Consider the following 20137-nt stretch of genomic DNA (forward strand, 5'->3'; position numbering starts at 1 on the left):
CATTTCATCATCAAATCTTTTTATACCACCACCATCTATTCAGCATTTGGCAGAGTGACCACCCTCCCTTCCTTTCTCACTGAACTCTGGTTAAATCCTGGCAGAGGACTCGCGGCACGTACACAGGTCCTCCAAGGTGATCCTGCGCGATGATTTGTCCAATAACCTTGGCGAGGCGCTGCCCGGAATCACCGCTTGATGGGACGAGGCACGCCGGCAAATCTGACACCCAGACATATTAAGGTCAACGACCTGGGTGCCTGCAGCAATAAAGATAGGCAAATTGCTGCTCTGCACTATTGTTGTGTCCGTCCAATGGTATTGATCTAGAAGTTTCATTTTGACACTTTTTCCACATGATATTAAGACACTGCCGTCTTCTGGAAGCCCAGAAACATTACAGATGCCTTGCACATAATTCAGATGTCCTTGGGCAGGTTATGACCAGCAGGGCTCATTTTGCGAATAGGTGCACCATATAAAACAAAACCTAATTACACATCTTACTGCTGCTTTTCTTAAAAGCTTGAATCTGAAATGGGAGCTAACTTCACAAGGATGAATAGTAGGCATTTCATCGGTCTCATAGGACCATGAAGAAGAATCGTCTTCTACATCATGTACTTATTTTTTTGCTTTACGCTTAAAGCGTCTGTGTTCTGATGCGAGTCTCTGTTAAATCAAGGAGGTTAAAAAAGGGACCCTCTCTAACCTCCAGTTGGATAAATCAATCCTAAACAGTTCTACCTACTTTACCACAGTGTGAAATTAACGTGTTTCACCAGACACCCATATCCAGCTATAAACACTGTCAGAAAGGATGTAAATCTGAGGAAAATTCATGACCCAATCTGTTTGACATACAAAATATTGGGAACCTAATGGGGTACTACGGTAGTTTCGTTACTACACCTAACTTCGGTACCGTGTTTTTTCCCACGTCTGTACTGCGTCAGCCAACAAAGGACTGTTAGGACACACCACGGAGGAGACACACCACGGATATTAAAGGGTCCAGTGTCTGAAGTGTCGTGGCTTGGGCACGTTAAAGAACCCGCTAAGCTCAGAAAAAAAGGAGAACAAATTGATAGGATAGGAGTCGACCGATCCATAACTAGCGCCATCTAGCGAACCTCTGCAACATTTGCTTTAAAGCGCGGGAAATTTGAAATAACACGCGATCAAGTTCACATAAAACCGGAAATTTCAACGTCTACAATCTAAAGCAAGTATTACTAAGTTTTCGTCCGGTGGCCATTTCGTTTCATTTTGAAAGTATCCAGTTTTCAAGATTACAAACAAAGGAGAGAGGGTTGTGTTGGTAAGATGGCGCTGTACAGAAAATGGTGCTAGTAGCAAAAGTACGACAGCATGATCGTTGAAGGAAAGTACATATAATAGTGCCGGGAAAAAAAGGAAAAGCACAAGATCACATCCTAACCCAGGTCAAAAAGCCTACACCTAAATCACTAACCGAATACTCTACGCTACGAAATTTCACGGAGATTCGTGGCGTACTTCTTCTTCTACTACTACGTGTATTATTCACACGATTGTTTCAGATGGTAACGAATGTTACCCCGTGGGGTCGTGTGGCGCAGCGGTAGCGCGTTCGGCTCGGGAACCTAGAGGTCCAGGGTTCGATCCCCACCCATGTCACCGATCTTGTGCCCTTGGGAAAGGCACTTTACACGAATTTCCTCACTTCACTCAGGTGTAAATTAGTACATAGCTTCGGCTAGGGACGTCCCTCGGATAGGACGTAAACTGGAGGTCCCGTGCTTGAGGAGAGCCATACCTCGAGCACGTTAAAGATCCCACCATACCTTTCGAAAAAGAGTAGGGGCATGCCCCGGTGTGCGATGGTCCAAATTCTACAACCCAAATACTACAGTGTAGCAGAATCATCAGCATGTTGATGTTGGCTACCTTAACCTCCAAGACCAAGACAAGACCAATGTTTACGGGACGGAAGTTAGTGTTCCTTTCTTCTTGGTATATCCCGGTTTTAGTGACACTCTTCGAAGTTTCTCCCCGATCGATGGGAATTTTGCGCCTGTAGCCTAGTGTAGGGCTCTTTTTTTTTTACGACAGGAGTTTGATTAGCCCCTGATGTGCTACTGTAGTACTGTCGTCGAGAATGTCCTGCCGAGGAGCATACTTGAGTTTGGCAGCAGAAGAGCTCTTGCAGCCCCGAAGAGTACCGACCCAAACTGCGATAGCTATATAGTATTCCTAATCAATCGGCATGAATAAGCCAGGGTTTCTGATGATGGGTTCGTTCTATGGGGAAGATGAAACTGTGTAGAGAACAATATATACTGAAAATATAATCGGGCTCACCGTTGTTATTGGTCCTCGCCATTTCAGAGTCTTCAAAACGTCGAATTCAAAGCAAAGCGATACAAGATACGATGAGAGCAGATTGCGCGTGTACTACCCTCAGCTCAGAGAGTCAGAGAGTGAGCTCGTCAGGTTCCCATGCGCAGACGCTCTGTCGCGACGTACGGCGAGACGTGACGTGGGTCTAGACACGACGTCCAGACGACGTCTGGCTGGGAGCTTCCGTGGTCGGGGAGAACTGGACATGGAGGTCGGGAAGAAGCAATGACAGAGAGTACTCGCCAGTCCAGTTTTGAACTGGGCGAGGGACCCCGCCTCCGCCACACCAGGCTCAAGTTCGTTGCACTCTTGGATGGTACGAGGGAAGAACAAGAGCCTGTAATAGTTCTTACTCGCGATGGTCTGCAGCTTAAGAGCGTGGTTGGTGCGGCGGGAGCATCGAGCCGCCGGGACAACTCTAGACGCGTGCGGCACAGTGTAGTAGAGGCTTTCTACATCCGCCATGTTGGATTACGGTGCACGTCGGTGTCTGTTAAACATGCCAGTTTACCCGCCAACACCTGGTCGTCGAGATTCATATTATAATTATTATGACGTAAATGAAAAGCCTCTATATACTGTACCAACATGGCGCACGCGAAAGTCTGTTTGCTTCCACAGTCTGAATTGATAAGGTTTTTATAAGGCCCATTTTGAACTTCTGGGTGGATGTATATGTAGGACTAGGGAGCTATATTAATATATAGGTTTGGTAACCAGGCTAGGCCTACATGCAGTGCAGTATACTTAGTAGTGTGATGCTGGCCCCTTCTGACTTTCTGTTGAATTGCACAGTTCTTGCCTTTAAGAGATTCTGTAAGTTGCTTATAACAGAGTAGATCTCTAACAAACGTGCTAATAAGTACAGCTAGAGCTTGGTATAGATTTTGATACTCCTAAATGTGATCATTTTCTTTAATTTCTTGTACCAGCTTGTGTGAAGAAGGGAAGTTTGTTAGAGTTTCCCTTGGCTAGCAGTTATATCGTACATCCTTTCAAGTGTGAACCCCAATTCAAACAAAGACGTGAACTTGCGGCTGTCAAGCTGCTCAAGCGTATGCTCAGCCCTGACCACCCACTACATGATTTGGTACCAGGAGCCAGGTCGGACAGCACAGGGAGGTGTTTGAGGAACTCTGGGGGAATCACGGTGCCCAAGGCACGGACAAACAGACTGTATAACTCGTTCCTCCATTGCACAATCAGACTGTACAATAGCGAAATGCAGACCTAGTGTTCTTCTGTTTCATGTCCCACTCTTGTATGTGTCTTGTGCGTTTCTTATACTCAATAATATGTAAAGTCCACACAATTCAGGAGTACTATGTACCCCTGCTATGTTGACTATTCTTAATAAAATTGAAATTGAAACAAGTCTAGCATCATCACAGGCTATAAAACAGCAGATTTTGGGTTGGCAAGGACGAAGGTCTGTTATCACTACTCATTATCAGAAGTCTTTCACAAAGAGTACCCGGAAGTAAAGAAAGAAAAGCGATCTTGATCCAGTTTTAGCTCAGTAAAGAGTGATTCTGGTCATGACAGACACTATGTACAGTATTTACAGGTTTACAGGCACAATGAACAGTGGACTATAGCTTGTGTCCTAAAGGACTGCAACTCTTTGCATTAGCGTACATGTCAGGTGAGCGACAACAGCCGCTTGGTCCAGAGGCAGGACTAAACACGCTACACTCAAGTGATCTTGCTGAGCCATGATCTGCCAGAAAGGGAGTGGACATAAGCATTCAAGAGCAACCCCGTTCTTGTCAAGTTGTTTTATTTCGTAATTACATCCCAATCCATCTAAAAAGCAACGGAAATTTCAACGGAAAAGAACCGACTGGTCTACAGGATTCCCTGGTACAACTCACCAGGTCTGCATACAATGTACATGGAATGCAGACATTGCTATTAATATCATATAGAGCCAATGTACATGTCCTGTATGTATAATATCAGTATCAAGAAAGCAAATTCTCTGGCACCGTTTTCGTCATATTCTTACAAGTCAGTCATGCCAGTTATACATCAGAGATAGAAGAAGCCATTGATATTGAACAATAATAATACAGATGCCCAATGATGAACTAGTCACTACACTGTTTGAATGAACTACAGCTACTATAGTTCTGACCGAAACACCATTGTTACGCTTGTACAACACCACAAAGTGACACAAATTCACACACGACGTCGTCTAGCACCGTTCCCCCTCCCCTCGGCGCCACGTTTACGTTCCACGCTTTCTCTCGTTCTCCCCAGACACAGTCAAACCTTTACATCATCTCCTCTTGTGGAAGAATGCACGAGTTAGTACTAACAGTATCCTAGTCATCGTGCAGCAGTTGGTTCATGTATTATCATATATAAGTGTTCCGAGTTACAATTCTATAATTTTGCTTTGCAACAATGGCATTCATAAAATAGGCAGAATTCTGTCAGATAATGTCATATCCCTGATCGTTTGGTATGATACAGTACATTATTCTTGCTTAACACATAATCTTTATATAATAAGAATGCTTTCTTTCTCTCTTTCTTGCTCTCGACCTTCCACACGTACTTGAACAACTAATGAACAACAACCTAAATCAAACAACAACTTTATATTTACATGTGATTATCCCTTCGTTATAGAAGGATATAGAAATGCGTTGCATTGCTCCAACAGGGTGAGCCTCAGCTCTGCACCAAGTACAGACAACATTCTTTACACATGGTACAATATAGTATGTAATGGATTTTACAAGAACAATATCGTGCAACAAGCATAATTGCTATGTCGCACGATAAGTAGTATCGTAAGAGATATTTTCACAAATCGAAGATCTATGCACTATGCAGACACACGTGTGTGTTACAAAGAAAGTCTGAAGTGAACAGCACATACATTCTGTACACCATCAGAATGCCTTTGAGTGTTATCATGCAATATGGCCAAACAATAGTTTCTGTCATATCAGTCCTGATCATTGTACAATCATGTTGATCTGGACTGGATATGCACCATGCTTTCTTATGTACATGGTGCAATTATACACATATAGGGATGAACAAAGCATTTCTCATATTATTGTATACGGCTAAAGCATTGTGTTTTCAATGAAAAAAAAGACAATGTTCAAAAGCACCCCAGGGTCATATAATCATCCCTTGGGAAGCTGAAGTAATTACATAGTTGCTTCCATTTCTGAGTTGTGCTTCTGTGAATTGCGAGAACTTGAAACAAGGTCTTCCACCGATACATTGTAAGTACGGGTGGAGTTAGGAAAGCTTGACAACCACCGAGTGACTTCGTCTAGTGATGATCGAGACCAAATACTGGAGGTCTGAGTTCTTGAAAGAGTCAGGACAGTCTTCATAATAATGCATAATGTATAGTCCCTTGTACTTCACTGTCTCTTTGTTTTTGTTCCTACATTGCTCTACCATGCTTATTACCAGTACGTGTGATTCCGTTTCCCCCCAATTCCAGCTATGATCATTGCCCGCTTAAACAAATTATTACCAGCAGCATTTCAAGTTGCAACATCTCGTTTCCATCCCTTTCTCCCCTGCAGCATTGTTGTTAAACACACATCACATTGTCGGCAACCCAGAACGATGTTAACTTCTGTATGTGGAGAGGTGTTGGAGGCACCTTCGTTAGACCCTGTGTAGGGCGGTCCGTCGGTGCCTCAGGCTGTCTGTGCTCCTGTGACGACAGCTGTCTGGTTGTCTGAGCTGCCGTTGGTCTGCTCCTCCGTGCTCGTGCTGGTGTGTTCGTCCGCGCTGCTGCTCGTCTGTCCGTCTGTGCTGGTGTTACTCTGTCCGTCCGTGCTATTGCCGCTCTGCCCCTCCACGTCTAGACTGATCTTGCCTCCCAAACTCACGCTCGCGTGTTGCCCGTCGGTTACGTCTTTGCTTTGTTCGTCGGTTGAAGGCTCCGCTGCCTCTGCTGTGTTGTCGCTGTTGTTCTTCTCTGTGATTTCTTCTGCGTCGTTTGACCCGGCGTCTTTGGAGGCTGCGCCGTCCTCCAGGTCTGTGGGTGGCTTCATCTTCATCAGTTCTTCCCTCAGCTGGGCCGTGTGTCTCTGTACAGCAGAAGGAACAGCACTGTTAACCTCCATAGTTTTTTTATTTCTATTCATCTGCCAGGTTTATTGCACATTTGCAGTGACCCATCCTGTCACTGAATTGCAGACAATTTACAAACTAAAATATATCCACCACTTTGAAAGACAGTGTGTTTGAGGGATCTCTAGAGCAGCACCCAGGTATGCACAGTTTATATAAATGTGAAATGCACAGGAGTGCATCATACCAGAGAACATTGCATTGGAGATGTCATACATGTACATGACTGTTTGTATTTCCTATTTCTACTTTTGATTGTTTGTATTTCCTATTTCTGCTTTTTTGCCTTGTGTATACACATTGCATTGCTCATATACAGAGATGTGTTGAGATAGAGATACATGTATATTGATATAGACTCTGTAGGACTATACAAGTTAAACTTTGTTTATGGATTATGTAGGACTAGTATTGAATATTTCACAAATAATCCATGGCTCAAACAAACAAACAAAAACAAATGATATCCTGTGTGACCCATCCTGAGTGCAGCTGCGTGATGTGCCATGGTTCGTCCCACCCGATTGTCGCTTGTTGAGTATTTCACAAATATTGGTAAGTCAGAATAAGATATTATTAAGAATAAAATAAGAATAACAGGCTCAAATAAACAAACAAAAACAAACATATAGACAATGTCTCCAGTGTGACCCACCCTGAGTGCAGCTGCGTGATGTGCCATGGTCCGTCCCACCCGCTTGTCGCTGGTGTAGGTCTCGATGTCGGCGATCCACTCCTCACACTGGGCCAGAACCTCCACACGCTTCAGCCAGAAGTGCTTCTGGATAACCTGCAAAGGAGAGGCAACAGGGTTTATCTCACAGTTGAAGTTATCGAATACAACTCTCTACATGCGCCAAAAAGCAGTTACTCAAGCAACTGGATATGATTTTGAAAACGTCAGACGTTTCAGCTAGTATCCACTAGCTTTCGTCAGTGACTGAGAGACCAGAGGGAAAATGCAGGTTTATAAGCAAAACCTATTGATTGATATGCAAATAAAGTGAAGACAAATTTTTGGAAGTCGAAAAAGGAACAAAAGTCTTCACTTTATTTGCATATCAATCAATAGGTTGTGCTTATAAACCTGCATTTTCCCTCTGGTCTCTCAGTCACTGACGAAAGCTAGTGGATACTAGCTGAAACGTCTGACGTTTTCAAAATCATATCCAGTTGCTTGAGTAACTGCTTTTTGGCGTATCGTATTACCTGGATGTCTAACCTTCATCGACGTAACTCTCTACATGGTTTGTTTTGCACAAGCAGTAGGTATAACACACCAGTTTGTACTGTAGGTACAAGCTGCATACATGTAAGACCAGACTGTACTGAGAATGTGCTTTTCAGCCAGAGTGCTTTTGGATCCCCTGGGGATAGTGGAGGAGAGGCAACAGGGTTCATCACAGGTCAAGTTAGCAACACAATCTCTTCTGTACTCTACACTTGTACATGTTGGAAGGATGTCTAAGAGTATGACACTAATCATGGCTTGTCAAATCTCAGAAATGTTTGAAATCTCTTGTAAGTTGAAGACCACTCATTAAGTGCTTCTAGATCACCTGGGGGGAGAGTGAATGTATGAGTGAATGAATGGTTTATTTCTATAAAACATTGCAGCCGTCTGGCTGAAATATGTTTTACTTTAAAACACACAACTCACTTCCACAAATAGCCTTGAATGTTACAAAGTGTTAAAATAAGTGGAGGAGAGGCAACAGGGTTTATCATAGATGAAGGCAGCAACACAATGTCTTTAGTACTCTATATTATATCATACCCGGGCCGCGATAACGTTCGATAACGGGTTCCGGACCGGGCCGTACGTTACGGTACGGCCCGTTCCAGAACCCGTTATCGAACGCTTCCCTGGCTTCCATAAAACGATTTGAACGCGTTTCGCCCTAGCCGCGTGTGCCCCTTTCGAAAATTCGAATACAGAATCCAGACGTTGGAATTGATGTTGTTGCAGTGTAGGGTTCAGTGGCACCAACTTTTGGCTCATCTTGCATTGAAAGGCGTGTTTTCTTGGGTGGGTATGACATAAATAAAATACAACACGGTGTATTCCGCATCGCCCTCGGTCCCGGCCCTCCCGCGAGTCGGGCCGATACCTCGGGCAATACGGAATACCCCGCGTTGTATTCTATATGTATATGGTGGAAAGATGTCTAAGAGGACGTTGTATAACAATCGTGGCTTGTCAACCAATTATATCCCCAGAAGTCAGGACAGGTTTAAAATTTCTTGTAGACCACTCAATACATAATAAGGCCACACCAATTTAATTTGTTGGTTCTCGGATTCGCCTCTTCGTTTTTTTCTGATTTGCAAAAAAAAAAAATTTGAATTCTGGTCCTGAATCAACTGAAAAATGCTCATGTTTTGCCCCCCAACAGTTGAGGAAAGTCCTTTTCTTCCTAGTTGTTACAGTTTTCCCATCTATCATTGCAGTGGTTTGATTAAAAGTTAAAAATTCAATGTTTAAATTTTAACCCAGCCTTTTGTGTTGACTTCATGGCTCATTTTGTAGCATTTAAGCCTATAATAGGATGCCTAGACCTGTTTTTATTTTTTTATTTTTTCGCCCTGTCGCTTCATATTTTTTCTGAAAAAAATCCGAGAACCAACAAATTAAATTGGTGTGGCCTAATCTTCTAAAAATTTGATTTCAATAAGCATCACACACAATAGACATACAACAGAAATGGTGTACATAACAATCCCAATAAATAGCTTGCGTTCAGCAATTTACCGTAAATACAATGTAGCATAACAGATTCTTGTGTAAAATGTACAATTATAATATTATGTAGACTGTACTTTGTTACTACATGATGAAAACTTAAGGACAAGATGGGGCTCAACATTTTCGTCAACCCTGACGTCTTAGTTTCTGAAATAAGAAAGATGCAAACTTACCTCCTTGAAGCAGGGAGAAGGGTTGCGGAGCTGCTCTAACATGGCCCACTTCACGGTGGCCTGCCGGATGTTGGCGTCGTACTCCCGCGAACTCTGCATCCCCGACGGCGTCCCTCGCGACCGCTCGTACCCCGGCTCGTTAAAGTACGGCTCAGACACCAGGATCAGGGACTGGATAGACACCAGGACCTGTGGGGGGAGGGGAGAGAAGAACATGCTGGCTGTTAGCAAATTGATGTTTATATATGTGTGTGTGTGTGTGTGTGTGTGTGTGTGTGTGTGTGTGTGTGTGTGTGTTTAGAAAGACAATGAGCTTGGTCCCGGAGGGGACCTGCATCTTCTCTGGTGGCTGAGCAAGCCTATCCGTGAGTGTTGTACAGGTGAATGTGGTGGTACGTCTTGGTAGTGGTTGGTCTCTGAGTTGAGACCTTGTAATGTTGGCCTCCCTCAACCCTGTTTTGACAGCGTTTCGTATTTTAAAACAGTGACATTCACCCAAATAGGAAGAATAATTGGCTCTGGTTTCCAATACCGAAACACAGTGGATAACAACCAACTGTCCCTATTGTCTCAAAATGCAACCATGGCTCACCTGCAGGAAGCTGGATGTCTGTGAGTTCCACTTCTCCTCAGGCCTGCCATGCCAGGTGTTCAGTACAGACAGGCAAACCTAAAACAGCAACAACAGTAGTAGTTTAGCTGGGTTGCATACAAGGAAAGCATTTAGTTATTCATGGTACAGCAAACCACAGGATCAATCATAATTGTGCAGTTTGAATACTGCCATGAAGGAGGAAACCCTCACCCTCTATCAGTATCATATTCACTTATACACACCATAATGTATTGTGCATAGCACTTACACGTAGGATGTCATACAAGTACATCAAATGCCTGTCAGTCTATAGATTTAAAATGTTGTGTCCTACAAGATATCCTCTGCAATAGGCAAAATTCTGATGCAATGTTCACCAAACATCCTACGAATACTGTGAACAATCTGTGCTTTGCGTAGGAACAGTACAGGCCTAGGAAAAGCATTATCATTACATAGCTTTACACAATGTTTAGAGTTCAAGGGTTAGGTGTAACAAGTCGTTCGGTGTAATGTAGCCAGCTGCCGCTGCGCCACGTGCCTGCGAAGCTGGTGTGTTATGCCGAAGGGCAGTTATACAGGGTATGCAGATAGAGATAGAGAGTATACGTTCTGCCAACGTGCTCACTGCCTCAAGCTTACCTTGCCATCGTTGTACAGATTGGGGTTGAACCTGACAGAGTGGTGTCCGGTGGTCTCCAGGTTGACCAGCATGGGGGAGTTTGGGTAGTCCTGCGGGAAGTACACGTCAAACTCGAAGCAGCCGTTGGCGTACGGCGTGTCTGAAGGACCTGTTATCAACACCTGCAGCAAACAAGCAAGAAAAAAGGTGACCCCAAAACAACATCTGAAACACGAATTTCAACGTAATTCTATTTCACGATGACATCTGAAACACAAACTATTTCATAGAAGAGCAATATCTACAGTATACAATCGAAATAACAAAGTTCTTTATTTGCAACCAAAGAACAAGCCAACATTTTCGTGACCCTCTGTCACCTTCTTCAGGGCAATACTGACTGGTTCCACGACGCAACTGTTAATGACGCAGTGTGAAGTATATGGTCCCGAACATAAAGTTGAACCAGTCAGTATTGCACTGAGGAAGGTGACAGACGGTCACCAAAAATTGGCTTATAAAATCCTTTGGTTGTGAATAAAGAACTTTGTTACACAGTTATTTATACCGACCTGATGAAATTATTCACAAGTTTGAAATCTAGTGATTAGGCCACACCAATTTAATTTCTTGGTTAACGGATTTTTCTAGAAAAATAATGGAGCGGGCGGGCGAAAAAAATAAAAAAATAAAAACAGGCCTAGGCATCCTATTATGGCCCAAAATGGTATGATAGGAGCCATGAAGTCAACACACCAGGCTGGTTCAAAATTTAAACAATGAATTTTTAACTTTTAATGGTAGCACTGCATTGAACGATGGAATGATTGTAACAAGTAGTAAGAAAAGGACTGTTTTCAACTGTTCAGGGCAAAATATGAGCATTTTGCAGTTGATTCTGAATTTTTATTTTTATTTGCAAATCAGAAAAAAATGAAGAGGCGAATCCGTTAACCAAGAAATTAAATTGGTATGGCCTTACATGTACATAATTATTAAGTCTAGGACCAAGAATCACCTTCATGATGTCTAGCCTGTCCTCGTCACACTTAACAAACACGCTGGAGCTTCCATTACTATGAACAACCCACTGCCCCCACAGCCTCGAAAAGGCTACGGGACTACCTTTTTTTACATAAGTTTAGGACCAAGAATAACCTTCAAGATGAACCAGGATGAAAGAAACTTAGCCACATTTGGGATTGTGTGCCACCTACATGTGTACATTGGCTACATATGGCGGCGAGAAGCACCCAAACCAAAGTGTGTTTCAGTGCTGCATGAATGCTCAAAGTTTTAATGCCTAGTTCATGCCGCATTGATGCTGACTGCCACGGCAATTTCATGGTAAATTATAGCTGTCCAAGATTCCCTTCCCAAACTGTCAACCAGCAATGCCTTGAACCAATTAGAAGGAGTAAAGCCGCATTGGTGCTATTTTCTGTCACGGTAATTATCTAGCAGTCATGCTTCACCTTTGGATTAACCCCATGTACCCTGGCCTCTTGAACTGGTCCAGGAATTTTGGTTTTAAACTATCATATATAATGCTTTTCAAATTTTGTTCCACTTTTGAGTAAGTTAATAGGATGTTCAATTATTAACTCCATGAAAATGATTATATATAAGAGGTATGGTTTTGTATGTTAAGTGAGCTTATATGAACTTGGCAAACTACCTCCTGTGTATACTATCAAAATAGCTTACAAGTCTTCTCAAGTTTAGTGGTCATCTCAGTATTTTTGGATACTGGATAACTGAAGTTTGAACATGTAAATACAACCTACACTAAATATCAACAGCCAAACCTAAGATAATGGCCTGTAGGTCTACCTAGGTTTACATGTACAAAGTATGTTAGAAATAACTTAGTTCCAGGTGTATTACCAGTACAGCACAATGAAACCATGCTGAAACTACAATGTAGCCAGGATATAAGCCACAGGCCACTTTCAGCCCAGCCCCTGGTACACACATGTTAACCAGGCCAGTGAGTCATGTGATAAGTCTGGAACCTGATCATGTGATAAATTTGGAACAGCCACTGGTTAGGCACTTTTGTGGGGAGAAGTTAGTCAATTTGAGCTTGAAATGGGCAGCTGTTTTACTTGAGTTTCCAATGCCTGGCTCTTGCCTTGACTCTTTAGCCAGACAAACAACCAGCAGACGTAAGTCTGAATTGTTCTTAAAGTGGAAAATCATTTATCATACAAATTTAAGTTCACCAGTGATAATATGTTCCAATAAAACACATTAAAAACATTTCTTTATTATTTGGCTGTTAGGTAATAATCTACAGTAAGGTTCCATTACGGTTGAAGGAACTGAAAGATAAGGGAGTCTAAGAAGAGATAATCACCAGTTCTACTAGGCAATGTATTTAAGTGAGTTTTGTATATTGTGCAGTCAGACTTAGGGTCTAATCTACTCTAGATTTTCTCAAAGTTCTACATACAAAATGGATAACCAGGGGTTCAGACCAGAGAGGTGGGGGGAGGGGCCTGTGGGCATTGGTGCCATTTCCTGTCACGGTAATTAAAGCCTGGAGGCCTGAGTGCAGGGGGTTAATCTGGTGTGACTGGCTGTAGTCAGGGGAAGGAGATCATACATTGCTAGAGTATGAGGAGCCCAGAATGATAAATGATGATTAATGGTCAACACATCAGTGCGGCATCAATGCCCAATTGCCCAGGGAACTGGATTCATGCAGCATCAATGCTCAAAGTGCCAGATATGTGCAGCACCAATGCTGCACCTGTGCAGCACTAAATACCTCTTTCGTGTGGGCAGCACTCCAGTCAGAAGCTCTGATGAGGAAGGTGTCTGGTAGACATCAAAATGTAAGCAAGGTATATAGGAACAGTACCTGGTTGTGAATAGCAAAGTTCTTTTATCACAACCATTTATTTTTCACGAGCCGACGTTTCGATGACCTTCTGTCATCTTCATCAGGGCAATTCTGACTGGTTTACTGTGTACTGACGCTAGAGTTCACAGTGTACATAGTTCACAGTGCACTTAACACCTTTAGTGCACTATGCATTAAGTAACATCTAGCGTCAGTACACAGTAAACCAGTCAGAATTGCCCTGATGAAGATGACAGACGGCCATCGAAACGTCGGTTCGTGAAAAATAAATGGTTGTGATAAAAGAACTTTGCTATTCAGTTGTTTATCAACCTGATGAAATTATTTACGAAGTACCTGGTTGTGTATAAGAAAATCCCAATATCCTACCTTCATTATGAAATAAAGACTAAGCTTTAACTTCCAACACTTAGATTACAGAATTGGGACTTACCCAAATTTTCGGTTGACTCCATCAACCTTGTTCAATATGGAATGGACCCGTCTACTCTTGGAAAATGACGTCAGAGACACGTGACCATAGTAGCGGGTCATACGTGCCAGATAACTTGTGTCGCCCCGGGGTCCATAAAGGGTCCATTCCATGAACAAGATTGATGGAGTCAACCGAAAATTTGGGTAAGGCCATGTTGATTTGATTATATGGATGACATCCTCTGGGAACCCCAAAACTGATGCGCGCGTGCGACTAAAAAAAAGTTTTGCAAAAATAAAAAGTTGCTTTCACTATGAAATCTACGTGGTCATGAAGGTTGAACAAATGGCACAAAATATGTTAAGGCGAATAATCTACTCTTTGAATTCATTTCTTTACATTTTTGTCTTTTTTCCTTTGATTTTGGCATTCTACGACATTGGTATCGTTTCTAAATGTTTTCCTTGCAACTTATGGTATATTTTTGCTCATTTAGCAACTGTTTTGTACGATTTACAGTATGGTTGAAAACTTTTTTTTTTGGAAACAGCCGAAAATTCATGCGCGCGCGGATGTCATCCATATAATCAAATCAACATGGCCTAAGTCCCAATTCTGTAATCTAAGTGTTGGGAGTTAAAGCTTAGTCTTCAAGCGATCCTACCTTCATGATGTCTAGCCTGTCCTCGTCACACCTGACGAAGACGCTGGAGCTGGCGGACAGCGGGAGGGAGGTGGACAGCGTCACGGCCTCCTGGGCCAGCCGGCGGGCGCGCCGCGGGTTGCTGACGTCGCCCGCCGCCTTCACGTTGGAGGCGAAGTGGAAGCCCATGTTGAACTGGATCTTCCCGTCGTCGTCTTCTGATGTGATCAGGTAGGTGTCTGCAGGATGGGAGGAAAAATAAATAATTGTTATTTCATACCAATGATTTATTTCAAGACGCAGGGCTTGCCCTAAGATGACCCGGAGACGTGGCCCCAGACACGAGAACATTCTGGCAGCTAGAAACCACATGAACTGTATCTAGTACTAAATGGACTGATAATTATTTTATACTAGTATTCTAATCTATGCTGTTTTTAGTATCATTACACTTATTACCTCCGGGGAAGGAGATATCCTTCCGCGAGGAGGTTTTACTATGGTTCGAAACATTTCTGTCAGCAGCTGTTTCTCGCGATCGGCTGGACGGATTTGTCTGTGGTTCGGTATACGTATTGCTATTGGGCTGCAGATGATGCAGAACGTTTTTGTTTAATTGCATATGTGTTTATGGGCGTCGAAATAAAAGGCTTTTAAGTGCTCCGGACACCCCCGCCATGCTGAAAATGGTAATTACCATGTTGTTAAGGAATGGGGCGGTTGCAGTTTTGGGTCTTAGCATTCAAAAGGGGTCAAACAGAGGGGTGTCTGGTTCCGATAAAAATTTTGGGTGATGGCGCAGCAATGACGGCGCGGGATGACGGCGGGGGTAATGGCGCGGGTGCAGGCTGTCAGGCTGTGAGACACGTTAATCAACAGTCCATACCGAACCAACCGTCAGTAGCCATCAAACACATACAAACATATTACGCACATAACTTTCATACTACACACAAACAAATAACCTAAACCAATAGAACACAAAAAAAACCCGGAGGTTTGAAATCTACGATTTCCCTTGTTTTTATATACTTATACTAGGTTTAAATGTGTGTCTTGTTTGTGTGCTTGTGATTGTTTTGTGTGTGGGCCACAACACCAGCCCCCGCTGCCTGTGGCCCACGAGTATTGTACTTGTTTGCAATTCTAATAAATCAAATCAAATCAAGGGAGGGAAGCTGAGGTTCTGGCCTTGGACAAAGCGGGCTGGAGTATCCAGACAGAGGGGAAAGGGGGCAAGATCCTGGACTGAGTACTTAGGCGGGTTTATTATATCTATTGCATTCAACAGTGGCAGCTGTATTAATGTTGGTACATCACATCACAACACACACACACTGTCAGGATCTAGCAATTAAAATAGCATAAAATAGTGTCATGATCTGTTTATCATCCTCTTTTAAGCCCTTTCCTGACGGCTTACTTAAAAGGAAATGGAGTATGTATTAATGGCACATGAAGACATTACTTCTGATCAATTTTAGTGTCCTGCAATTTTGGGACAATCAGATAGGTGGTGCTTTTGAGCTGTGCATCAAACCACTCCCCTCTGCTTGCCTGAGCTGTCAAATTTTACCTAGAACACTAACAACTACTGACCGACACAGTACACGCAATCAGTCACATTCCCCATATCCATAGACTTCAAGATTTCAAAGTTCACACATGTTGCAATCCTGCCTCCCCCCAGCAGTACAGCAGTAGAGTATAATGTACTCAAGTTCAAGTTTGTGTTAAAAAAACTCACCAAACTGTAGGTCCTTCATGATGGACATGTACTTGGCGTCAGGCGTGGCTGTGGCCATCATGGCTCTCCTCTTCTCTTCCTCACTGGAGCCTGAGGCTGAGCCTGGAAGCAGGGAGAGAAACAGAACTGTGACTTCAGTGTACAAAATACTTTTTTGAACCAGGTTGCCCAGTGGGCAACCTACGCCAAAAAATTAGGTTGCCCATCAGAATTTTAGGTTGCCCCACGTAGAAGTTACTACTTTCCTCAAATTAAGTAATGTTACATACACAAGCCTTTGACAATATTTTTAACAGCCTTTAGTTAACTGATACTCGTAATAGCCATTAATACCTAAAATTAAAAAGTAGTACAGTGGTGCAAGCCAAGTAGGCATGATGGGGGGGGGGGCATTCTCAAAATTCAGATAGAAGACTGGGCTACCTACGTTAAAAAATGGGTTGCCCCAAGTAAAATTTGGTTGCCCGGGGCAACTGGGCAACCAGGTATTTTGCACTCTGGACTTACAGATCCAACACATCAGATGCCAGCTCTAGTATACATGTATCTTTCCTACTGTAAAATATTACAGAATTGTATGTGCCTTTCTATCATGAACGAAGTACAGGCCAACATAAGAGAACTTCCTTGGAGGTTCACAGAATAATGTAACTAAATGCAGGCAGGCAGGGAAACAGAACTGTGACTTACAGACAAGACACACCAGATGCCGGCCCTAGTTACCCTGGAATCCATTCCTACGAGCTATTTGCTGTAGTGGTGACTACTAGAACTGGCAAATAGCTCATAGGGATAGACTAGGCTCTAGTACACAATATCTGTTACCACTACAAAAGTTTACAAAAAAAGTGTATGTGTCTTTCTATCATGAACAAAGTATAGGCCAACATAAGAGAACTTCCTTAGAGGTTCCCTAACTGCAAGCAGGCAGAGAAACAGACTGTGACCCAAGCTCGTCACACAAAGCTGAATATGGCCTCCCGAACACTGCTGAACTCCCCACAACCATGGTAAGTTGTTAGGTGTTTAGGGGAAGGTTCTGATTGTGTGACAGGGTCTTTACAGACAAGACATGCCAATAGAATTACAGCATTTAAAAACTCTACCGTGAACAAATAATGGGAAAATGTAAAAGAAATTCCTAGTAAGAGGGCCACAGAAGTAGAAGTAAACCCAAATGTTTTATGTCATTTTCTGCCTACCAATGACCTGCAAGTTCATAAAAGAAATTCTGTAAGAGATAAACTTTCTTCCAGGTGGCCTTGTCTTGATATCTATATAATATGTAAGTATGGTACAGAGAAATGCAGTTATTCTGCAGACTTACCTTTGAGCTGTGCGAGTAGCTGTGATGTAGTTTTGTGCACCAGGATGGCCGTGTGCTGGATGTCAGGAATCAGCAGGGCCAGACCCTCCGACTCACTGTCGTCCTCTGGCTTCGTGTTCTTCCCCTTCTTCTCCTTGTTGTTCCTGCAGCAGTTCACAAAGTCAGAACATTCAAAACTAACGTTCTGCTGCATAATTTTGGTTCACTGTGATTAGTACCAGGTCCCCAACATTATCCCTTCCTCAAAGCATGTAACTGTACATTCACAGTGTGAATTTTACACTGTCTCATGTTTTAATTACTTTTGTAGAAACTATAGGTATTTTGAAATACAGGATTTTGCATAAATTACCTAACCATACAAGACATGGGTCATCAGACATTTGTAGTAATTCATAATTATGCAGTTCTAGCAGTTTGCTGTTTCTGGGCCTTACTGACTGGAGCACCCCCCCCAAGGGGATAGTGCAAGTCCCTGCCCTAATGAACTCTACTCCTTTCGATCAGCCATCACTGCTTTCAGATCTGAAATTTCTAGACCAGTATCTCTAGAGACGGCTCTGGGAAAAGGAAGTTTTCTGGAGAATGTCTTTCCCCTATCTGTATCTGTATCTGTATCGGTATAACCGCCTTCGGCGTAACACACCAGCTTCGCAGGCACGAGGCACGGCGGCAGCAAGCTATATCACACCGAATGACTTGTCACACTCAATCTTTGCACATTTGATTGCAGGAGTTGTTTAAAGCTTTCTAGTGATGATGCCCCAACTGTGCTTGGTGGCAACAAGTTCCAGTCTACGATAGTTCTGGGGAAATACAAGTTTTTGAACACCTCAATTCTTGGTTGACAACTCTGATATTTGAAGGCATGACTGTTCTTGTTCCCTATGACTCGGCCGCTATAGAATGAGTTTGATCGACCCTTACCTGAGAGTCTTGGCGTAGGTGTCCACACACTGCTTCATCTTCTCCAGCAGCCTGCTGACGGAGACGGGCGGCTCCTCACCGTCGGGCTCCGCGCCCAGCTGCTGTGGCTGCGGCAGGGGCAGCAGCAGGTGCACCAGGTGCCGGGAGATGGCCAGCGCCCGCAGAAGCTCCAGGACAGCGCGGTACAGCGGCACGTGCCTCGCCATGTCCAGCACTGCAAAGGGAACACAAGAAAAGGATTTTAAGTGACTTTAACCAATGGAAGTCTCGGTACAATTGTGTGCACCAGGTGCCGGGAGATGGCCAGCGCCCGCAGAAGCTCCAGGACCGCGCGGTACAGCGGCACGTGCCTCGCCATGTCCAGAACTGCAAAGGGAACACAAGAAAAGGAGTTTAAGTGACTTTAACCAATGGAAGTCTCGGTACAATTGTGTGCACCAGGTGCCGGGAGATGGCCAGCGCCCACAGAAGCTCCAGCACTGCGCGGTACAGCGGCACGTGCCTTGCCATGTCCAGAACTGCAAAGGGAACACAAGAAAAGGATTTTATTTAACTGATTATAAAGAATGGTAGTCTCAGAATGTAAAATACCCCCCAGTGTGAGCACTGATGGTCAGCACACGCTGCAGCACTTCCAACAATGCGTAACACGACGTGTCCAGAACTGTGGAGAAATCACAGGGCATGGATTTTAACTGGTAGTCTAGCTAGGTAAAATTCAGCATTGCAAACTGTATTCTTCAAGCAGCAGCTCCAGCACTGCGAGGTACAGCAGCACGTGCATTGCTGTAGTCTCAGTACAATTCAGTGCCCACTGAGTGAACTCTGCTTGGCCTAGGTGTGAGCACTGATGAAGTGTAGGTATAATTTAGCACCCAGTACGTCATGAGCATTGCAAAGCTTAGTCTTCAAGCAGCAGCTACAGCATTGTGCAGTACAGAGGCACGTGCCTCGCCATGTCCAGAACTGTGGCGGAATCAGAGGATACTAAGTTTAACTGGTTGTAACGAATGGTAAAATGCAGTTTCAGTACAATGCAGTGTCCACAGTGTTACCACTAATGGCCAGTGATCGCAGCAGTAGTGTCAGTACAATTCAGTGCCTATATGGTGTGTGCACTATAGATGTTGCGCATGGACAGACCTATACAGATTCAAAAGCTAGGATATTCAAGTACAGCACCTGAGAACTACTTTCCAGGCAACAGTTAGGCCTATTTTAGGAGTTTTGTTTGCCCAAGAACCACTGATGCATCCCTTGTGTTCACCCAAAACAATTAGTGTAAAATTCCTCTAAGACTCAGCAACAGTTAAACCAGCTAAGGCAGTGGTAATAGAGACCCTGTTGTGTACAATGATGTAGTTATGTATTATTTAGAGCATGGAAGTGCTCCAGGCAGACAAGCATAACAGCAGGAAGCACGGTAAACTGCGCTGACAACTAAATCTGCAGATGATACCGGAAGCACATCTAGATAGCAATCTGGAGCAGGCTGATTCATTCTCCTGTTACCACACAGGGGCAATTTGCATTTAGACAGCATTGCTACAGTTTGTAATCTACACACAAGGT

At 43.5% G+C, this 20137-nt stretch overlaps 1 protein-coding gene across 1 annotated transcript in view; it reads right to left on the reverse strand.

Moving 5' to 3' along the window:
• Positions 1 to 4145: 4145 nt before the first annotated feature.
• LOC109472224 (baculoviral IAP repeat-containing protein 6-like) overlaps positions 4146 to 20137 on the reverse strand; it is a 154294-nt gene continuing 138302 nt past the window's right edge. Inside the window, 9 exon segments of the mRNA XM_019771825.1 lie at positions 4146 to 6458; positions 7157 to 7291; positions 9421 to 9609; positions 10013 to 10090; positions 10658 to 10819; positions 14586 to 14803; positions 16312 to 16413; positions 17639 to 17781; positions 18566 to 18779. Coding sequence (XP_019627384.1) covers positions 6063 to 6458; positions 7157 to 7291; positions 9421 to 9609; positions 10013 to 10090; positions 10658 to 10819; positions 14586 to 14803; positions 16312 to 16413; positions 17639 to 17781; positions 18566 to 18779 — 1637 coding nt within the window. The 3' untranslated portion in view covers positions 4146 to 6062.

The sequence above is a fragment of the Branchiostoma belcheri genome, unplaced genomic scaffold, assembly GCF_001625305.1.
Source record: "Branchiostoma belcheri isolate BF01 breed outbred unplaced genomic scaffold, Haploidv18h27 scaffold27, whole genome shotgun sequence".
NCBI lineage: Eukaryota > Metazoa > Chordata > Leptocardii > Amphioxiformes > Branchiostomatidae > Branchiostoma > Branchiostoma belcheri.